The sequence below is a fragment of the Ursus arctos genome, unplaced genomic scaffold (assembly GCF_023065955.2).
Source record: "Ursus arctos isolate Adak ecotype North America unplaced genomic scaffold, UrsArc2.0 scaffold_7, whole genome shotgun sequence".
Lineage (NCBI taxonomy): Eukaryota > Metazoa > Chordata > Mammalia > Carnivora > Ursidae > Ursus > Ursus arctos.
In genome coordinates, this window is record NW_026623089.1 from 47,846,375 (window position 1) to 47,864,632 (window position 18,258).

Sequence of the window (18,258 nt, forward strand, 5' to 3'; positions counted from 1 at the left end):
GGGGGGCATGGGCTAGCAGCCGGGGCGGCCCGGCAGCCGGACGCGGTGGACCTTCCGTGGCCCGGCGCGTGCAGGGGCGGCGAGCCAGAGCCGAGCGGCAGGCTGGCGCGGGGGCGTCCCGGAGGAGGGGGCTGATTATCCATTATTAACTAGTTGCCGCCTAATAAGCCACGAGCGGCGGGTGAGCGGCGCGGGCTGCGCGCGGGGAGGGTCCCGGGCCGGAGCGCAGCGCACTCGCGTGGCGCACAACCGGCCGGCGCGCAGAGCCGGGGCGGGCCCGGGGGCGGCGCAGACCCCGGGCGCAGGCGGCCCGCGGCGCCCCCTCGCTCTCGGCGCTCGGGGCCGACACAGCCCCGGGCGAGCGGGGCGCGGGCCGGGGCGGGGAGCTGCCCGCGCGCTCCATCCCCTCCCCCCCGGGCGGGCGGCCGGGGGGAGGGCGGGCGGCGGCTGCCCGCCGTATATATCTCGGCGCACCCCGCCAGGTCGCGCACAGCGCCCCGAGCCCAGGCGCCTCCCCGCCCCCTCCCCGCGCTCCGCGGCGGCGGCGGCAGCAGCAGTAGCAGCAATATGGCTGTTGATGGGTGTTCGGGGTGGCGCTGGCGGCGGGAGGAGCTCCCCCGAGCCCCTGCGCCGGCTGCCCGTTGCTAGCTATGGCAAATGGTGGCGGCGGCGGCGGCGGCAGCAGCAGCGGCGGCGGCGGCGGCGGCGGAGGCAGCAGTCTTAGAATGAGCAGCAATATCCACGCGAACCATCTCAGCCTAGACGCGTCCTCCTCCTCCTCTTCCTCCTCCTCTTCTTCCTCCTCCTCCTCTTCCTCCTCGTCCTCGGTCCACGAGCCCAAGATGGATGCGCTCATCATCCCGGTGACCATGGAGGTGCCGTGCGACAGCCGGGGCCAGCGCATGTGGTGGGCTTTCCTGGCCTCCTCCATGGTGACTTTCTTCGGGGGCCTCTTCATCATCTTGCTCTGGCGGACGCTCAAGTACCTGTGGACCGTTTGCTGCCACTGCGGGGGCAAGACGAAGGTAACGCGCGCCCCGGGCGCCCGCCCCCTGCGCCAGCCCACCTCCTCGCTCCTCACCGCGCCGTGCCGCCCTCCATCCCTGCCTGCCTTCCCCGCGCCGCCCGCCCTTCCCTCCGCTCTCCCCGCGCCAGCGGCGGCGCGCCGGGGCTGAGGAGTTGCCCCCGACCGGTGCGCTCCGGGACGCGGCCGCCCGGTCCCGTCCCCTTGTTTATGGCGGGGTGGCCGGCGGCTGCGGTGCGGGCCGGGCGGGGGGACGCGCGCCGCTCGGGGGCCGGGGTGCGGGGTAGGGAGAGCGGAGCACGCGGAGCCCGAGGCCGCCGGGGGCCTTCGGGTGCGTGTGCCGCCCGCCTCGCCAGCAGCGGCCGGGCTCCTGGTGGTGGAAGAGGGGAGCACGTCGGCCCGCACTCTAGAAACCTGTTGGGGAGACGAGTTCGCGGAGTCGGACGGCGGGGGAACCCCTTTGGGCAGGGGAGGAAATCTTTTGGACTGGGGAATCCCGGGGGAGGGACCTGGCTGAAGGAAGTGGGGGGGGACCTCGGGGACAGCGAGGGAAAGTTGGGGAGATGCATCCCAGTTTGAGAGGCAACCCACGGAGGCTGCCACTTTAGGAATGTGGCGAGGTCGCACATCTGATGTCACCTTCCTCCCCATCCCTTAGATGTTCTCGTGGAACGTACCTCCACCCCAAGTGCTTCACCCTCTTTATTCTCGCCCCCACGCCACCCTCCTTAGGTCCCCGGAAATGCCTCCAGTAGCGGGGAGCTGGAGCAAGGAGGTCCGCGCTAGAGCCTCCGAGGCCGCAGTTTCGCGCGGAGCCTCCTCTCCGGCGCTTTTGAGGTGGCTGGATGTTGGCTTAAGCTATTCCTGGTGCAGAGACGCCCACCAGCACCGAGGCTCACTACACCTTAAGTAGGGTTGCTAGGCTGACTGCCTGGTCTGTCGCCGTGTCCCTAGAGATGTCCTCCCTCCCCCCCAGCCGCACTGGCTGAAGGTGAGGGGCTGGGGCAGTTTTTCACAGAAAACTGCAGAATAAAAAAGAAAAGAACTGGAAAAAAGAGGGACCGAGCTGCATTGTGTTTGAGTAATCCCCATCCTAGGGGACTTCACAGCGCCAACATTTTCGCAGGGAGGGGAGATCAGAGGGAATAGGGGAACGGTGCAACGTGGAGGCAGAGCTTGGTCGGGACGTTCACACCTTTTTCTAGTAGAGGTAATCCCAGACCCCTCAAACTTCCACAGGGCTCCGCAACTTGTAGCAGCAGCCTCCTTAGTTGCTTTGGGAAGTAGGGAAGCCAGGGGCTGTGGGTGAAGCACAAGGGCGAACCCAGGCTCTCTCTCTTGATCATTAATTATACACCGCGCTGGGTGCTGGGGCTCAGCTGTGCTTTGTGGCAGCACATTTGTGTTTTGGAAAATACTGGTGTGTTGGAAATAAGGGAGAAAAATAAAAGCCATCTCTCTCTTCCTCCTCCTCCCACTTCTCCGGAGGCTTCCAGATGTTGGCCAGCCAGCTTTGGAGTTACCTCCTTCGCCATAGAGGTTTCTCCTGACTTGTCCAGGTGGGAAACCTCCCTCGTTCCCGAGAGGCAAACAGGTTAAGCAAAGACCCTGAGACCATGCTTCCCTCGTGCCTTACCCTTCCTCTCAACCACTTGTGCCCAGAGCCTTCTTGATCACACGTTCACTCATCTCCTCCTCCTCCCACAGTCTTCAGTCCTGGAGTTTTGTTTGTCTTCTTCCTTTCCTGAGAGTCCGTGTCTGCCCTTAGGGGAGGGAGAGCTCCTGGTCGTGGGCATCTAAAATGTCCAAAACCACTGAGTGGTTTGGGTGCAGTTTTTAACAGCCTCCTCATCCTTAAGGAATTGGGCATTCTGGATCATAACGAAAACTTTTTCAACGAGTCGAAGTAAGTTGTGGTGTTTTTGTGATCGTGGGGTTTTAAGCCCAGCTTTCAGGTCCATTTACTGTAGGGGTCCACGGATGTCACTGCAGTCCCTGTGAGGAAGTGCCGATTGGATTGTTCACATAACGATGACCAAGCATAACTTCCGTCAGTCTTCTCAAGAAAAGAGGTTTTTGTCAACGATCGTTAGAAAAAATGATCCCTATCTATTAGGCTACATTTTGTACCTCTGAGACTGGCTGAGTTGACGTAACTGGAAGTTTCTACAAAAAATCAACCTGGGACAAGAGCTGCTTGCAGTTGCTTAAGAGCTTATGAGTCCAAGGAGGATGAGGTCAGGTCCCTTTTGATACCAATAGAGTATACTTTATTTATTTATCTATTTATTTATTTATTAAAAGATTTTATTTATTTATTTGACAGAGAGAGGGACAGCCAGCGAGAGAGGGAACACAAGCAGGGGGAGTGGGAGAGGAAGAAGCAGGCTCCCAGCGGAGCAGGGAGCCTGATGTGGGGCTTGATCCCAGGACCCTGGGATCACGCCCTGAGCTGAAGGCAGACGCATAACGATTGAGCCACCCAGGCGCCCCTAGAGTATACTTTAAAACATGCCCAAAATCTGTTAATAACTGCCCCTTGATTTGCTCACTTGAACCATGTGTAGCCAGCTCATTACACCTGTTAATAGTAACTTAGGCCTTCTCTGAGCTTTTCTTTCTACCCCTGAGGTCTGTATTTTTACTGTTGTCATGGTTTTTTGTCCTTCGTTCTTTATACTTTGCAAGTATTTGGTAGTTGTTGAGGGGCCATACGGAAGAATGCATTTGGCCTAAGTTAGGAATAATGGTTATCGTGCTAGGCTTCCCAAGCAAACCGAGACTGCTTTTGCACAGAATTCTGTCGGCCCTCAATGTGCTTACCCACACCCTCATTCAGTCCCAAGATGGTTTGAACAGGAGCTGGGGTCCCTTGGAGGGCTGGTTTCTAACATCTGAACTTCCATGGGAGGTAAGTTTCTGCAGGGTGTCCTGATGTCACAAGTATCTGGGCTCTAGGATGGCACCATCTTTTTTGATCAAGGGAAGCTGGGACTATGGGTGGGCCTCTATGGGACATCTCATTCTTAGCACCTTTGGCCTCTGAATCTCAAGTGGTGAGCGACTTTACTGTTTTGAAAAGAATGGTATGTGAACTTTTTTTGGGAAATGAGAGAACTAATCACATTTCCCCCTGTTGGGCACTTGGGTGCAATCATCAAGTACTGTGTTCTTTGCTGTACTTTTTCACATTATTGTTTTTCTCTGTTGGGTTTCATCAGAGCTCTGTGTTCACGAGTCTGTGACGTGTTGAGGTCCAATCCAGTTGCAGACTGTAGTGAACAGTGAGCAGCTCAGGCAGCCTGGATAGGGCTGCGACCTTGAAGACGTCATTTAACATCTCTGGGCTCTTTTTCCTTATGTTTAAAACGTGGAGATTGAATTCTGTGACTTCTGATGCCCCTTCCTGCTCTGTGATTCAGTGTCAGTGGTTGAAAGGAGTTGAGAAACTACGGGGAAAGTTTCTAGCTCAGAATGTGTTTTGCAATTTTCTGGCAAATTCTTTAGGAATTCAGCCTTGGAGTGCTTCTGTGTCCTTATTCCCGCCTTTTCCTCTTCCAGCACACGGTCTCCTTCTCTTTAGATTAGTCTGGGGAAACTCAGATCAGCTTTCTGAGGGAGCTGTGGCTTGCGGGGGGACCTGAATGTGGCCAGGCAGAGGCTCAGGCCTGCTCTCGGTTTGAGCTGTCCTCCCTGTAGAAGTTTGGGCTTGATCAAGCCCGGTCTGCATGTAATGAATTATTGAGGTATTGTCTCCATGGCTGTGTCTGAGAAAACAACACGTTTTCTCTGTCAGGTCCGTGACTAATATAAATATCAGATCCCGTTATGGCTTGGTAATTACCCAGGGTCTGGCCTGATGCATCCAATCAGGGCTGGAGCTTCAGTGCCTCAGAATTCTTGATTCCAGATTGGCCCTGCTGCCTCACCTCGTCTTGGGGATTGCCTGCACTGGACGACCTTCAGATAATTCTCTCTGATCAGATCACTTAGGGTGGCCTTGGAGAAGCTGTCAGGTCCCAGTCACAGGGGAGTTGCAGCTGACCTTCCCTTGAGCAGAGGGTGTTTGCCTCCCATTCCTGGCTCTCTTGACAGAAACGCACACTTCAGTAGAGACTCGGCAGTCACACCCAAGTGCAAGTCCTGGATCTCACGCTAATTAGCAGGGCATCTTTGGCTGGCAGCCATATCAAGCCTTGATTTCTTCATCTGTAAAAAGAGTGTAACGATGCTTACTTTGTAGGATGCTTGTGGGGAATAGCAATAATGGGTATATAGCACCCAGCAAATGCCTGGCACTAAGCAGGCTTCCTGTAAATAGCTCCACAAAGTGGTAAGTTTGTTTTCCCCTTGATTCCTTGAACGCTTTTGGCCCCAGAGGGGCACAGACTACAACAAATAGAACTATTTTTTTTTTTAAGATTTTATTTATTTGACAGAGAGAGATCGTGAGAGAGGGAACACAAGCAGGGGGAATGGGAGAGGAAGAAGCAGGCTTCCAGCTGAGCAGGGAGACCGATGTGGGACTTGATCCCAGAACCTTGGGATCATGACCTGAGCTGAAGGCCGACGCTTAACGACAGCCACCCAGGCACCCCCAAATAGAACTTTTTGAGCCAGAAGGAACCTCTGGTCTCTGAAGTCTACTGTCCTTGGGTCCAACAACCACTTAGGGTCAGACTGAGATTTGGGTTCATGGCTCTTGGCTGTTGCAAGGCTGAAGGATTGGGGCGGGGCAGGCAGGGAAGGCTCTGTGTTTTGATGGCTGCTGTTTGGATGGTGGGACGTCAGTGGACTAGCGTTGACTAGTGTTGACCCCACGTGGCTCCAGGGGTGGTAGACGGAGAGGATGTGAACCGTTTGGTAGGAGGGCAGGGGCCGGCCAGCGTCATATCATTGATAAGGGACCATGTCCATCCCTGTTACCCCAGTCCAGAGCTCACAGACTTGTTCCCCCTGCTGTGTCACATTTTCCTGGCCAGGGTTCTCTGTACCAGCACCAGCTTTCCTCAGAGCAGTGTCTCCCAAAGTGTGTTTTGTGGAGCACTTGTCCTTACCTTGTGAAAAACGTTGTGAGTCATGGCACACCTGAGCGCCCCCTTGGAGAGTCACATCACAGGCTTGGAGAAGTCCTGTAGTAGAGAGATTGGTTAAACTGCTCTTGACTGTGCTCCCTTTGAGCAGACTTGCCTAGCTGTCTAGCTGCTGTTTCGTACCCAAGAGTCAGCCTGTGACCTTGCGCAAGGACTTTGCTGTTTGTGCCTCAGTTTCCTCATCTGCAAATTGGGGGTTGTCATAGAGCACAGCCCTGTGGTGTAGGTACTCTCTCTAGCCCTATTTTATAGACTTTCCTAGGAGGACATGGGTGACCTAAAGCCTTGGGCTGACTCTGTATCCAGGTACACTGGGGACTTATCCAAACACACAGGAGGAAAGCAAGAACTGCCCTATCATTCGGCATGGGGCGGAAAGAATTCCAAGGATAAGGCCAAGTGGGTCCCCTGTTTACCTTGCTACTGTCCTCCTCCCTGGATGGGGACATTCATTGGGTGCCTGGTAGCAGGGAGTAAGTGCTTGCTTTGGGTCCCTCTCTCTGTCTCACCAGGGCAAGAGAAGCGTGCTGTTGAAACAGTCAGGCTGGCCCTGGAATGCAGTGCCAGGACCTCTTGCCCAAGTGGGCAGTGGGGGTGTCCCAGCTCACGGTGGCAGTGGCCTTGCTAACCTGCGAATCACGGCAGCCAACACCATCTTCTTGGGCCTTAGGAGCTGCGGAGCCCCTGGAGGGCCGCCTCTGTGGCTCGGGTGGAAAGGGCTGTATTCATGCAGTGAAGTTGCAGCTCCTGGGCCCTGCAGGGAATCCTGGCCTTCATGGACACGTGTCTAGGGGTCAGGCAAGGTCAGGCCTCCTGCAGGACCTCTGAAATTCCACAGCCTTTCTGTGCACGGCAGGGAGCAGACCGAAACTGCCTCCTTTTTGGAAATGCTTCTTGAGTGGGTGGGATCCTGGCCCTTGGCACACAGGAAGGGAATCTCAGCCTCAGAGGCAGGGGTGTCCTAGCATTCTGGGTAGGAGTCTCAAGGAATGTTTAGTTGGGATATCCTATCTCTGCTTCCAAGGGCTGGAGAGAACATTTGTTGGTCTAGTCCTGGGGCTTCTCACACCTTAATATGCATATGAATCACCTGGGGAGCCATTAAAATGCAGCTTGTGATTCAGAAGGTCCAGGGTCAGGCCTGAGGTTCTGACAAGACAGGGGTGGGTGTGCCTCTGCTGTGCCGACCACACTTTGAGGAGCAAGGATCCGGACCATTCCTCAGCCTCCAGTCATGCCCTCCCTGAGAGAAAAAAAAGCCTCTTTTTAAATATGGAAATTCCGAGCTCTTGAGCAGCGGGGCGGGGTGGGACCAGGAAGATTCACTCTTGCCAGGACAGCCAGGTGGAGAAGACGGCTCAGGCCCCTCTGGGCTGCTGTGGTTCAGTCTGGGCCCTCTGCTACAGCTGACTGTTCGGGTGCCTGCTCCCAGGGAACCCACAGGCGCTGGTGGCTTGGGGTTGGGTTGTGGCGGCCAGAGCCGCCTTCTGCGGGTGTACAGGGTGTGGTCTGTGTGTTGCCTGCCCATCAACGTGCGGGCTCTCCCTCGTGCCAGCCGGTCACACTGCAAGAGGGGAGGCTTCTCGAAGTCCAGGACGGCAACTCAGCCAAACCACCTTTTTGCAAAATTAAAGGCTCCTGGGGTCGCCAGGGCTGCCCTGTGGTGATGCTCCAGGAAGCCGGCTGCTGGCCACTCCCTCCGGAGCGTTTGAAGTCAGCGGGCAGCAAAACTGCCAGCCTGATTTTCCGCAGGGACCTGGGTGGACCTTCCCAAATGGAGGGTTCAACTTGAAAGGATTGGACTCAAGACAGATCCTGAGTGTGGGGAGATGGGGGGAGGGGCTTGTGCCGTGCCCCCTCCAGCTGTTCTGCTCAAGGATTCTGGCAGGTGAAATGGGAAGCAGCTCCTTTGTCACCTTGGCACGGTTGTTTGCAGCTCCCACTCGCAGGGACTTTTTCCTTGAGATGTGCTGTTTCTGTCGTTCATTGTCAGAGAGAAGCCGGAGGAAACTCTCAGCCAAAAACATCTTCAGCAGCTGGAATGAAGAAGGGCCTAACACACTGTCCAGCACAGAATAGGTCCTCAGATTAACATTAAGGTTACGATTGTTGTTGTTGATTTTGCTTTTATGACTGGGTAAGTACACGCTTAACGGTGTGCCCCAAACCGAGCTGGTGCTAGGGGAAAAATAAGACCCAGGTGTAACTTTTCTGTGACAGGGTTTAGAGGAAGGAACCAGTATGTTCTCATGGGGTGTGCACACGTCTGGTCTCGGAGTTGCCTGTAAACCCCCCGAGGGCAGGAACTGAGTGCTGTAAACGCAAGCACACATATATGTAGCACACATATATGTCGGGGAGGCCCTTTCCACGGTGGTTGCCTGGGGCTGGGTGGGAGTGTGGTAGCTGCAGATACATTTTGCTGCTTTTTCTGGGTAATTCGTTAGAAGCTATGGAGAAAGTCTGGGTGAGAGGGAGGGGCTTGATTTGGTGACACGATGGTGTTTGAGTCATTCCTGGGTCTCAGTTATTTGTGCCATGCAGGTCTCTTGACCAGGGGTAGCGAGGATTTAGTTCATGGTGGGCAGCCGTGGTGAGCTGGGTGAGTCAGGCAGGAGACGGAAGCGCAGCTTCACAATAATGGAAGATGGAATTTGCTTTGTTTCTGGCATTATTTGGTGATTGTCTTTGTCTAATTGCCAATCTGGAAATGGAATTGACACTCCAGGTCCAGAATGGATATACTTAACATCCTCATCTCCCTGTAAGATCTCATTACCTGTATGACTAATGCTTCTTTACACGGCCAAATACAAAATTATTGAAGACATCTCATTCACTTTGTATTCTCCTTGCTGTTTCACTGACCTCCCTACCTGGTTTTCTGAGGGCCCCAGATCTGGTTTACTCTGGGCATTCCAAAGGTAATTAGCCGAAATGCCTGTATTCCTCTCTTCTCTCCTTCCTGCTGCTCTTCCTTCCTTCCTTCCCTTCTTCCATAGTGACTCCTGCCAAGTCTGGGAGCAGAGACCGAAGTTGGCAGGTTAGTGGACAGCAAACAGGGGCTTGATCTCGCTAGCTTAGAAGCACATGGCATTACGAAGTCATAGAGGTGGAAGGGAGATTTGGGCCCTGGGTTCTACTTCCTCCCCAGTGCCAGTGCTGGGAGCTCTGTGCCCTGTCATCATAGGGGACGGAGGTGTTCATGATCTTCTGAGGCTGCTGTTCCAGAGAGGACAACCCACTTTGGGATGAATGGAAAAATCTTTCTCCTTGCACTCACCCCTCTTTGCTTCTCGTCTCTTTCCACAATACCCAGAACTAATCTTGGTGGATAATAGATTTTAGGTTCTAAATTCAGCCCAGGAAGGCCCAGAGTGAGGTGGTGGTTAATGTCAGCAATATTGTTGAGGGGTCGAATGCCCATAATTCTACCCCTCTCAGGCCACTTTCTTTTTCTCTTAATGACTTACTGGTGTCCTTCACCTGGGGTCACAAGGTTTCTCCTTGTCCCGTTCCCCAGAGTTTGGAAAGTGGCCTGTTTCGGCCGTTGGTTCTGATCGTTTGCCCTCCAGGATGTGTCTGGTCTTGCTAGAAGCTGTGGGTGGTGGTTCTGGCTGTCCCTGGGCCATCAAGTTTCCTCTTTGTCAATGACACATGCACTGCGTTCCAAAGTTTAGCTCCCTTCACAGTTTAGTGTTGGGCTTGGCTGGGCAGCAGATGTGATTCTGGGGCCATGCCAGGAATCCAGATGTAGAGTGTGGATCCTTTGTTAAGACGCTTGAATTGAACTCTGCTTTCTAGGTATTGGCTGTTCCCAAAGGAGAGAGAGCAGAGAGTGATCTGGAGCCTGTTTTTGCACCATTTAAGTAGAGCTGCTCCCTAGGATTGAGCGTTGCTCCTCCCAGCTGCTCCTCTTAACTCTTCTCTGGGCTTCCATATACTCTTGTGGCCATTTCTCCTACTCTGCGGACCAGAAAGAAACCAGAAAAGAGAACATGTAAGAGGAGAAGGTGAGGGAGAGTAGGGGCTAGAGGGAGATGTTCACACAATGAAAAATAGAATTTCTCTTCTGGGAATTAGAGGCTGGGCAAATATATAATTGGATGGATTTTGTTTTTAGTTCCTGTACCTTGGTCTTAAGTAAGTCATGACAATGAGTGAGTAAGTGACCTCACCCCCAAGGAGTGAAGTGTTATGTAAAGACCAGTAGAAAGGATGATTTCACTTTTGGAAGGTTTTTAGCTCTTCCAGTGAGAAGTATTGTCTAGCTAACTGATAAATGGAGCCTGGGTGGCCCGAAGCCCAGATACTGGGAGTCACAGGCTCCGTGGGGATCTTCTTTGTGTCCGTGTTACATAGGAGCAGAATCCTGCCCCTCCTAGGGAGCGGCTCCTACATTAACTTGTTTTCCCTTTATGTGACTTTGGAGTATAGACCCTTTATGGCTTCGGAAGGGAAAAAAGTGGATGTCCAGTGATAGTCAAGTGGGGAACTCAGAGAAAGGGGTCTCAGGTTATAGGAAGGTTTGGAAGATGGCAGGTTTTATCCAAGTGCTGGGGATTTTCATGACCAACATTAGCTGGCAGCAGCTTTATATACGTGGTTTTTTTTCTTTGTGCATCTGGGAGCACTTTTCACAAAGTGCTATAAGAAAGTGCTCCCAGGAATTGTTTTAGCTGCCCATGAATTATGGCCATTTCTCCTGCGCATTGTGTCAGCCACAGCTGATCAGGTGTAAGATTCTTGAAGGGTATAGGAATGGTGTTTTAGCTGAACTCACAAGAGAAGTCAGTGGTTTGTCTCAGTCTTACAAAGGGCAACCTTTCCTTAAGCTCATGTGCAACCCTATTTTCCTGATAAGATTTCGTTTTTTTTTTTTTTAAATTGAGGCATAATTGACATACAGTATTACATTAGTTTCAGGCATACAACACAATAATTTGTTATTTATATATTGTGAAATGATCGCCATGGTAAGTCTAGTTAATATCTGTCACCATACATAGTTACATAATTTTTATCTTGTTATGAGGTCTTTTAAGATCTATTCTCTTAACAACTTTCAGATATGCAATGCAGTATTATTAATAATAGTTGCTTTGCTACACATTACATCCCCATGATTTATTGATTTTATAACTGCAAGTTTGTATCTTTCTTCAGCTATTTTGTACACCCTGCATTCCCAGCCCTTGGCAACCACCAGTCTGTTCTCTGTATCTTTGAGATTTTTTTTTCTCCCCCACCCCCGATTTCAGATATAAGTCAGATCATATGGTATTTCTCTTTCCCTGTCTGACTTATTTTACTTCACTTAGCATAATGCCCTCAATACCATCCGTGTTGTAGCAGATGACAAGATTTCATTCCTTTTTTATGGCTGAATAATACTCCATTGTCTGTCTGTCTGTGTATCTATCTAGATATCTATGACATTTTCTTTATCCATTCCTCTGTCAGTGGACACTTAGGTTGTTTCCATATCTTGCATATTGTAAATAATGCTGTAATAAACAGGGGGGTGCATATCTCTTTTTGAGTTAGTGTTTTTGGTTTCTTTGGATAAATGCCCCAAAATGGAATTGCTGCATCATATGATAATTTTTTGAGGAATCTCCATACAGTTTTCCCCCGAGTGGCCGCACCAGTTTGCATTCTCACCAGCAGTGCACATGGGTTCCCTTTTCTCCACATCCTCGCCATATTATTTCTTGTCTTTTTGATAATAGCCATTCTAATGGGTGTTAGTAGTTTTTTAAAAAATATTTATTTATTTGGGGAGGAGAGAGAGAGAGAATGAGCAGGGGGAAGGGCAAAGGAAGAGGGAGAAGCATCCCCGCTGAGCAGGAGCCTTATGTGGGGCTTGATCCCAGGACCCTGAGATCATGACCTGAGCAGAAAGCAGTTGCTTAACTGACTGAGCCACCCAGGCGCCACTCATTGTAGTTTTGATTTCCCTTTCCCTGATGCTGAGTGATGTTGAACATCTTTTCATGTGTCCGTTGGCCATCTGGATGTCTTCTTTGGAGAAGTGTTCATTCAGACCTTCCGCCCGGTTTTTTTTTTTTTTTTTTAAAGATTTTATTTATTTATGTGACAGAGAGACAGCCAGCGAGAGAGGGAACACAGCAGGGGGAGTGGGAGAGGAAGAAGCAGGCTCACAGCAGAGGAGCCTGATGTGGGACTCGATCCCGGATCGCCAGGATCACGCCCTGAGCCGAAGGCAGACGCTTTAACGACTGCGCCACCCAGGCGCCCCTCCGCCCGGTTTTTTAATCAGATTGTTTGCTTTTGTTTCTTTGTTATTGAGTTATATAAATTCTTTATGAATTTTAGATATTAACCCCTTATCAGATATATGATTTGCAAATATTTTCTCCCAATCAGCAGGTTTCCTTTTCATTCTGTTGATGGTTTCCTTTGTTGTACAAAGGTATTTTTTTAGTTTGATGGAGTTCCACTTGTCTGTTTTTGCTTTTGTTGCCTTTGTTTTTAGTGTCAAAGCCAATACATCATGGCCAAGACTGATGTCAAGGAACTTACCACCTGTATTTTCTCCTAGGAGTTTTATGGGTTCGGGTCTTACATTCAAGTCCTTCATCCATCCATGACTCTTTTTCTAACTTCAGTGTTTTACACTTTTGTCCTCAATCGTAAGTGGACTATATGTTCGTTATAGAAATGTACAGCAAGGCATTAGGAAAAAAAAAAAAAGGACACCTCATACCCACTGGGATGGCCACTCTTAAAAAAAGAAACAGAAAATAATAAGTGTTGGCTAAGCTGTGAGGATTTGGAATCCTTGTGCACTGTTGACGGGAATATAAAATGATGCAGTCTCTGTGGAAAAAAGTGTGGTGGTTCCTCAAAAAAAATTAAAAATTGGATTACTGTATGATTCAGCAATTCCGCTTCTGGGTACAAATCCAAAAGAAGATATTTGCACACCCATGTTCATAGTAGCATTATTCATAAGAGCCAAAAGGTGGAAACCACCCAAATGTTCACTGACAGATGAATGAAAGAACAATATGTACTATATACACACAGTGGAGTATTATTCAGCCTTATAAAGAAGGGAAATTCTAAAACACGTTACAACGTGGATGAACCTTGAGGATGTTATGCTAAGTGAAATGGGCCAGACATAAAAGGACCAAAACTGTATGATTCTACTTACATGCAGTACCTAGAATAGATCAAATTCATAAAGATAGAAGCGGAACTACCAGGGACTCCAGGGAGGAGGGGGGATGGGGAGTTGTTTGATGTGCACAAAGTGTCAGTTTTGCAAGATGGGGACTTCGGCACAACAATGTGAATATACTTAATACTCCCGAACTGTGCACTTAAAACAGTTAAAATGGTAAATTCTATGTTATGCCTATTTTGCCACAATAAAAAAAGGGGGGGATTCCTTCAAATCCTACCTCCTGGAGATGACCCCCCATTATCTTTGGGCTCATTTTCTTCCCAGACACATTCTTCACTGTGGTGCTCATGTTTGTCCTCGGGGCAGCTAGTGATTTTCCTCTAAGGGCTGGTAAATGGCAGTGCCATGAGAAGTACCCAGCCTGGCCTTGTTTGATTTAGGTGGTGTCCATACTGAGAGCAGACGGAACAACCCTGCTTCTGCCTGAGGAGTCTGGTTTAATGGTGTCTCTTCTTAGAGTGAAGTTAGAGGCTGCTGGAGTTTTGTTTTTTGACATAGGACTGGCTCTGGTGTCTTAGGCAAGTCATCGTCGCTGGGCCTCAGTTTGCTTATACATCACATGTTCCCTGATTCAGTGATTTCAATATATAGCCATTTCTTCAATCAGGTTCTGAAGTTATCATCTGTACCCAGTGAAGACCTGAGAGCAGATCATTCAAGGCAAACGGGCAGCCTCTGATTCTATTATAAATCACAAGAGTGGGGCGCCTGGGTGGCACGGCGGTTAAGCGTCTGCCTTCGGCTCAGGGCGTGATCCTAGCGTTATGGGATCGAGCCCCACATCAGGCTCTTCCACTATGAGCCTGCTTCTTCTTCTCCCACTTCCCCTGCTTGTGTTCCCTCTCTCGCTGGCTGTCTCTATCTCTGTCAAATAAATAAATAAAATCTAAAAAAAAAAAAAAATCACAAGAGTGAAATCTGACTGATGTGTCCCCGAAACGTCCATACTGGCTTTGATGAGGTGGCATATTTAAGAATTACAATCTAAGGACATAGACCCTTTTGGAAATACCCTCAAACTTGTCATTTAAAAAAAAAGCCTCCGAAGTAGGTTTTTGGGACTCTGCTATTACTTCTTAGGAAATAGCCACATCACTGTTGAGGTTTTAGTTTTAATTTGGTGTGGAGGCAAGGTTGAAGAGGTCTTGGATTATAGACTGTAAGTGGTGCGCGCTCTGACAGCTTGGCTTTGTGGAGGTTGGGCATAAAAAGAAACCTCTCATTAAAGAGAAGGTCATGCAAATCAACCTGCTTTGAGGCTTTTCCTTGACTTGCCCCAGAAGGCAACCCTGGAGTGAGAATGCTCTTCTTGGTTCTGTTCCATGGACCATTCCAGCCTCCAGAAGCCAGGATGGGATGATCAGAGGTTCTGTGGCAAAGCCGCGAGCGAACATCTGAAGGGATGATCCCCACACACTCAACAACTTCTGAAATAACATCCCCCACCCCCAAACTGTAAGCTGCTAGTACATCAGAACGGAATGGATAGTCGTAGGTTACGTAATATCAATTAGATCATGCAACCGGGGGCCACGTATTACACTTTAACTTGTCACAGACATATTACACTAGCACTTCACAGGTCTGCAGGGTACCCAGTAGCTTTTGGGTATTACTGAGCGAATTGGTGATTGTGTAGGACTTGACGAAGCCCGGACAAAAATATTTCTTTAGATTTTTCTGTAGTGTCGTTACGCTCATATTAGGGGGTGCAGACATCCTGCAAGTATTTTTTACAAAAATAAACTAAAAATTGAGACGATAGTTATTGTATCTGCTGTACTGAATGGTTGATTTATAGCCATGAACCAGAGATGACAGAGATTTTTAAAACTCTGGGTACCTTTTCATTTTCTGGTGACAGGCAGTGCAAACGCTATATTTTTAATTGGTCCCTTCTTTAAGTCAGGAGCTGAAATGTTATCATGCAAATCTCTCCCGAGTTGCATGGAAACTAATAAAATCACAAAGGTTTCTATTTGTACTCTGTGAACACAGACTGTAATGAAGCTGAAACAGCGATCTCCAGGGGATGATACTATTTAAATGCGAGGCAGGGCTTTCAAAGGGTTCTCATGGTGAAAAGAGAAACCAGCAAGTGAGCGTCCGTTCTTTCCCCCTACCTCTCAGGCGCCTGTTCACCTATGCTCCTCTGTACTTCCTGACCTCAGGAAGAATTAATTTAAAACAAAGACCTCTAATCTCTAATACATCCTGTCTGTCACCTGTTGTAGCAAACAGCAGTCATCTCTCAGACAGTCTCTCTTGGCCATGTGTTCCTCGTCCTCAGGCATGGCATGGATCCCTACACTTACTGGTGCTTTTGTTTTGGTAAGTCTTCGTGAACTTGGGTAACTGACTTCTTAGGGAAAAAAAATAATAACAAACTTTTTTTTTTTGGAGTCGTTACTATGCATCAAGTACTGTTTAAGCTCCTTATGTTTATTGTGTTATCTAACCTTCAAAACAGTCCTATGGAGTAACCATGTTTACGATCCCCATTTTATAGATCAGACCACTGAGGCACATAGAATATCTATATCTATACATCTATATAAATTTTTGGATAACAGACTTTGAGTGCTTACTATGTGTCTGGTGATTTCTAAGCTCTTTGCATGTATTATCTTACTTAATCCTCACAACAACCCAGCGAAATAGGCGGTATTACCATCACTTTTCAGATTAGGAAACTCAGACATGGAGAGGTAGAGTAACCTGCCCAGGGTCGCACACGTGAGGGGCAGAGCCAGGTTTGAGTCCAGGCAGGTGGATGGTGGAGCCCGTGCATCTCACCCTTGCCCTGTACACCTATAGGTTTACCTCCGGTATGGTAGGTTGGCTCTGCCCAGCTCATCTGTGCCACAGAGTGAGGGAAAACAGAAAGGTATAGATAGGACTGAAAAGTAGAGCTGGTGTGTGGAGACTCATGCACCATCCCTCAATGAGGTGTGAGATCCCTTAGGTAAATTCAGAGAATTCTGTACTATGAGGATAGAAATGAACCTTGAAGGTTATCTAGTCCTTTTAATCTCTCTAAGTCTTGCTTTTCCTGTCTGGAACATGGGATCATCACCTTTTGTCTACCTGACTGGCAGGTGTGCTGTGTGCAGTTGTACAGCTTGCTCACTGCACAACTCTAGGGCTTCTATGAGATTCGTATCAGGTAATACACAATTAGATGTTATGAACTGTGGCACATGTGCCATATCTGTTGGGGGGTATTTGGAGGCACAGAATAAATATGGGGCATTTTTCTGAGTATCAGTCTTCCTTGTGGTTTTTGAATAAAACCACTATTTTTGATATTAACGCATGCACAGGATATTAGGAGTAGGGTGCATAATTCAAGCACATTTTTAAAAACTTGAGGCATGTATGGTATGTGTGTATTTGTGCATACACCTGCAGGAGAGCATGAGGAGCGAGAAGTTTGACACCCACCAGCAAGCCTTGTCATTAAACTGTGAACGTAAGCATCCTGATGTGGCGTGATGCCTTATTATTCCCACATGCTATTTGCTCATATCTGAAACTCTGAAACTGTGTTATTAAAAGAATGGGAATTCTATGAAAAGCATATAACTATATTTGAATTCCCCAATCTGTTATAAGTAAAGTACATTTCAGATGTCGGTGGGGCAGAGAATTTAATCTGTGCACTCAGAAGAAGGTAGTGCTAACTCATTCAGTGGTTATGAATCTTCCCTTGCCTTAGAAAGATCGATTCCTTGCCACTCTCCACCTCCAGAGCCTGGAAACACATTATTGTATCACAATATGAATTTCTTTCTAGACCATTGGGTATTGTGGCCTTGCGTCTGCTGGACCCCATGTGCGGAATATTTGGAAGCAGGAGACGAAGCAGTCAGTCTGTGAGCCTTTACTAGCATGGCCGTCCTTTTCCCAGGGATACGGAGTTGTGTAAGGCATTGTTTCCTCCTGGACAATGCCAGTAGCCACACTGCCTGTTTCCAGAGCGCACCATTCACATCACAGTATGACCGATGCCACCGGAATTGTGCGCTGTACACCCCACACGTCCACACAGGTGGCTTTTCTAAGTGTCTAGTGGGTTGTATACACTTACATGAGAAATGAAAAACAGTGAAAGGCCCTTAATTCTTAATGGCCAAACAAGTAAGGGAGACATCAAGAACTTGAGGTCCGGAAAAGGTGGAGAACACTGAGCATTGGTCTGAGAGGGGGTGGCCAGACAGACACCCCTGGGGATGTGGGGGTGTGAAGATGGACCCAGCCTTCCCTTCCCTCGGCCTAGCTCCGGGACAGGCTGTTTCCATGACTTCTGACAACGGTGCCGTTCCTGACGTGCTGTAGGAGGGCTCCCAGGCCCCCACACTTGTTCTCAGCAGGAGCCTTGAAGAAGAGCGAATGCTTGAGGGCCAGCCTGTGTGTGCCGCTAGGGCCCATGCATGAGGAATAACAGGATCCAGAGGATTTGGAAAAGGCCTCTCCGTTGCCAGCTGTGCTATTTTTAGCTCCCTCCCACGGCCCCTGCTGTCCCCAGGTGTTTGTCAGTAGAGCATCCTGCACCTATATGGAAAATGGCATTCGGAGCCCAGGCATGCCCGGTAGGCCACAGCAGTCCTACTACCGGGCCCGGCAGCCAGGCCGGATCTCTGGGGCTGGCAGGCTGCTTTGAGGGTGGTTGCATAACTGGCCTTTCTGCTGGTCGTGGTGCCTGCTGGTTCTGGGTGAGGAGGTCGAGCCAGAGTAAACAGGTCTACACTCCATGGCCCCTCCCTGAGCCCTGGTGCACTGGACAGGCTCTTGGGCCCAGGGATGAGCTGGCAGAGTCAGGAGCCGCGTTGGCTCTGTTGCTGCCTGACCATTGCTGCGGAGTGCCCAGGGCTGAGTGACATGCCTGTACTGGGAAATGCGCAGATGGCCTGGCCTGGCCCATG

The 18,258-nt window shown here is 49.8% G+C and overlaps 1 protein-coding gene across 9 annotated transcripts in view; it reads left to right on the forward strand.

Annotated features, from left to right (window-relative positions):
* The first annotated feature begins 482 nt into the window (after window positions 1–482).
* The window catches only part of KCNMA1 (potassium calcium-activated channel subfamily M alpha 1), a 717,414-nt gene continuing 699,638 nt past the window's right edge, over window positions 483–18,258 (forward strand). For 3 of the 9 annotated variants that reach the window (XM_026504523.4, XM_044386223.3, XM_057308340.1), the window contains exon 1: window positions 485–1,025. In XM_026504523.4, coding sequence (XP_026360308.1) covers window positions 651–1,025 — 375 coding nt within the window. In that variant the 5' untranslated portion in view covers window positions 485–650. Of the gene's footprint in view, window positions 1,026–18,258 lie in introns of all 9 variants that reach the window. The other 6 variants (XM_048218924.2, XM_057308341.1, XM_026504527.4 and 3 more) reach the window with 4 other exon arrangements.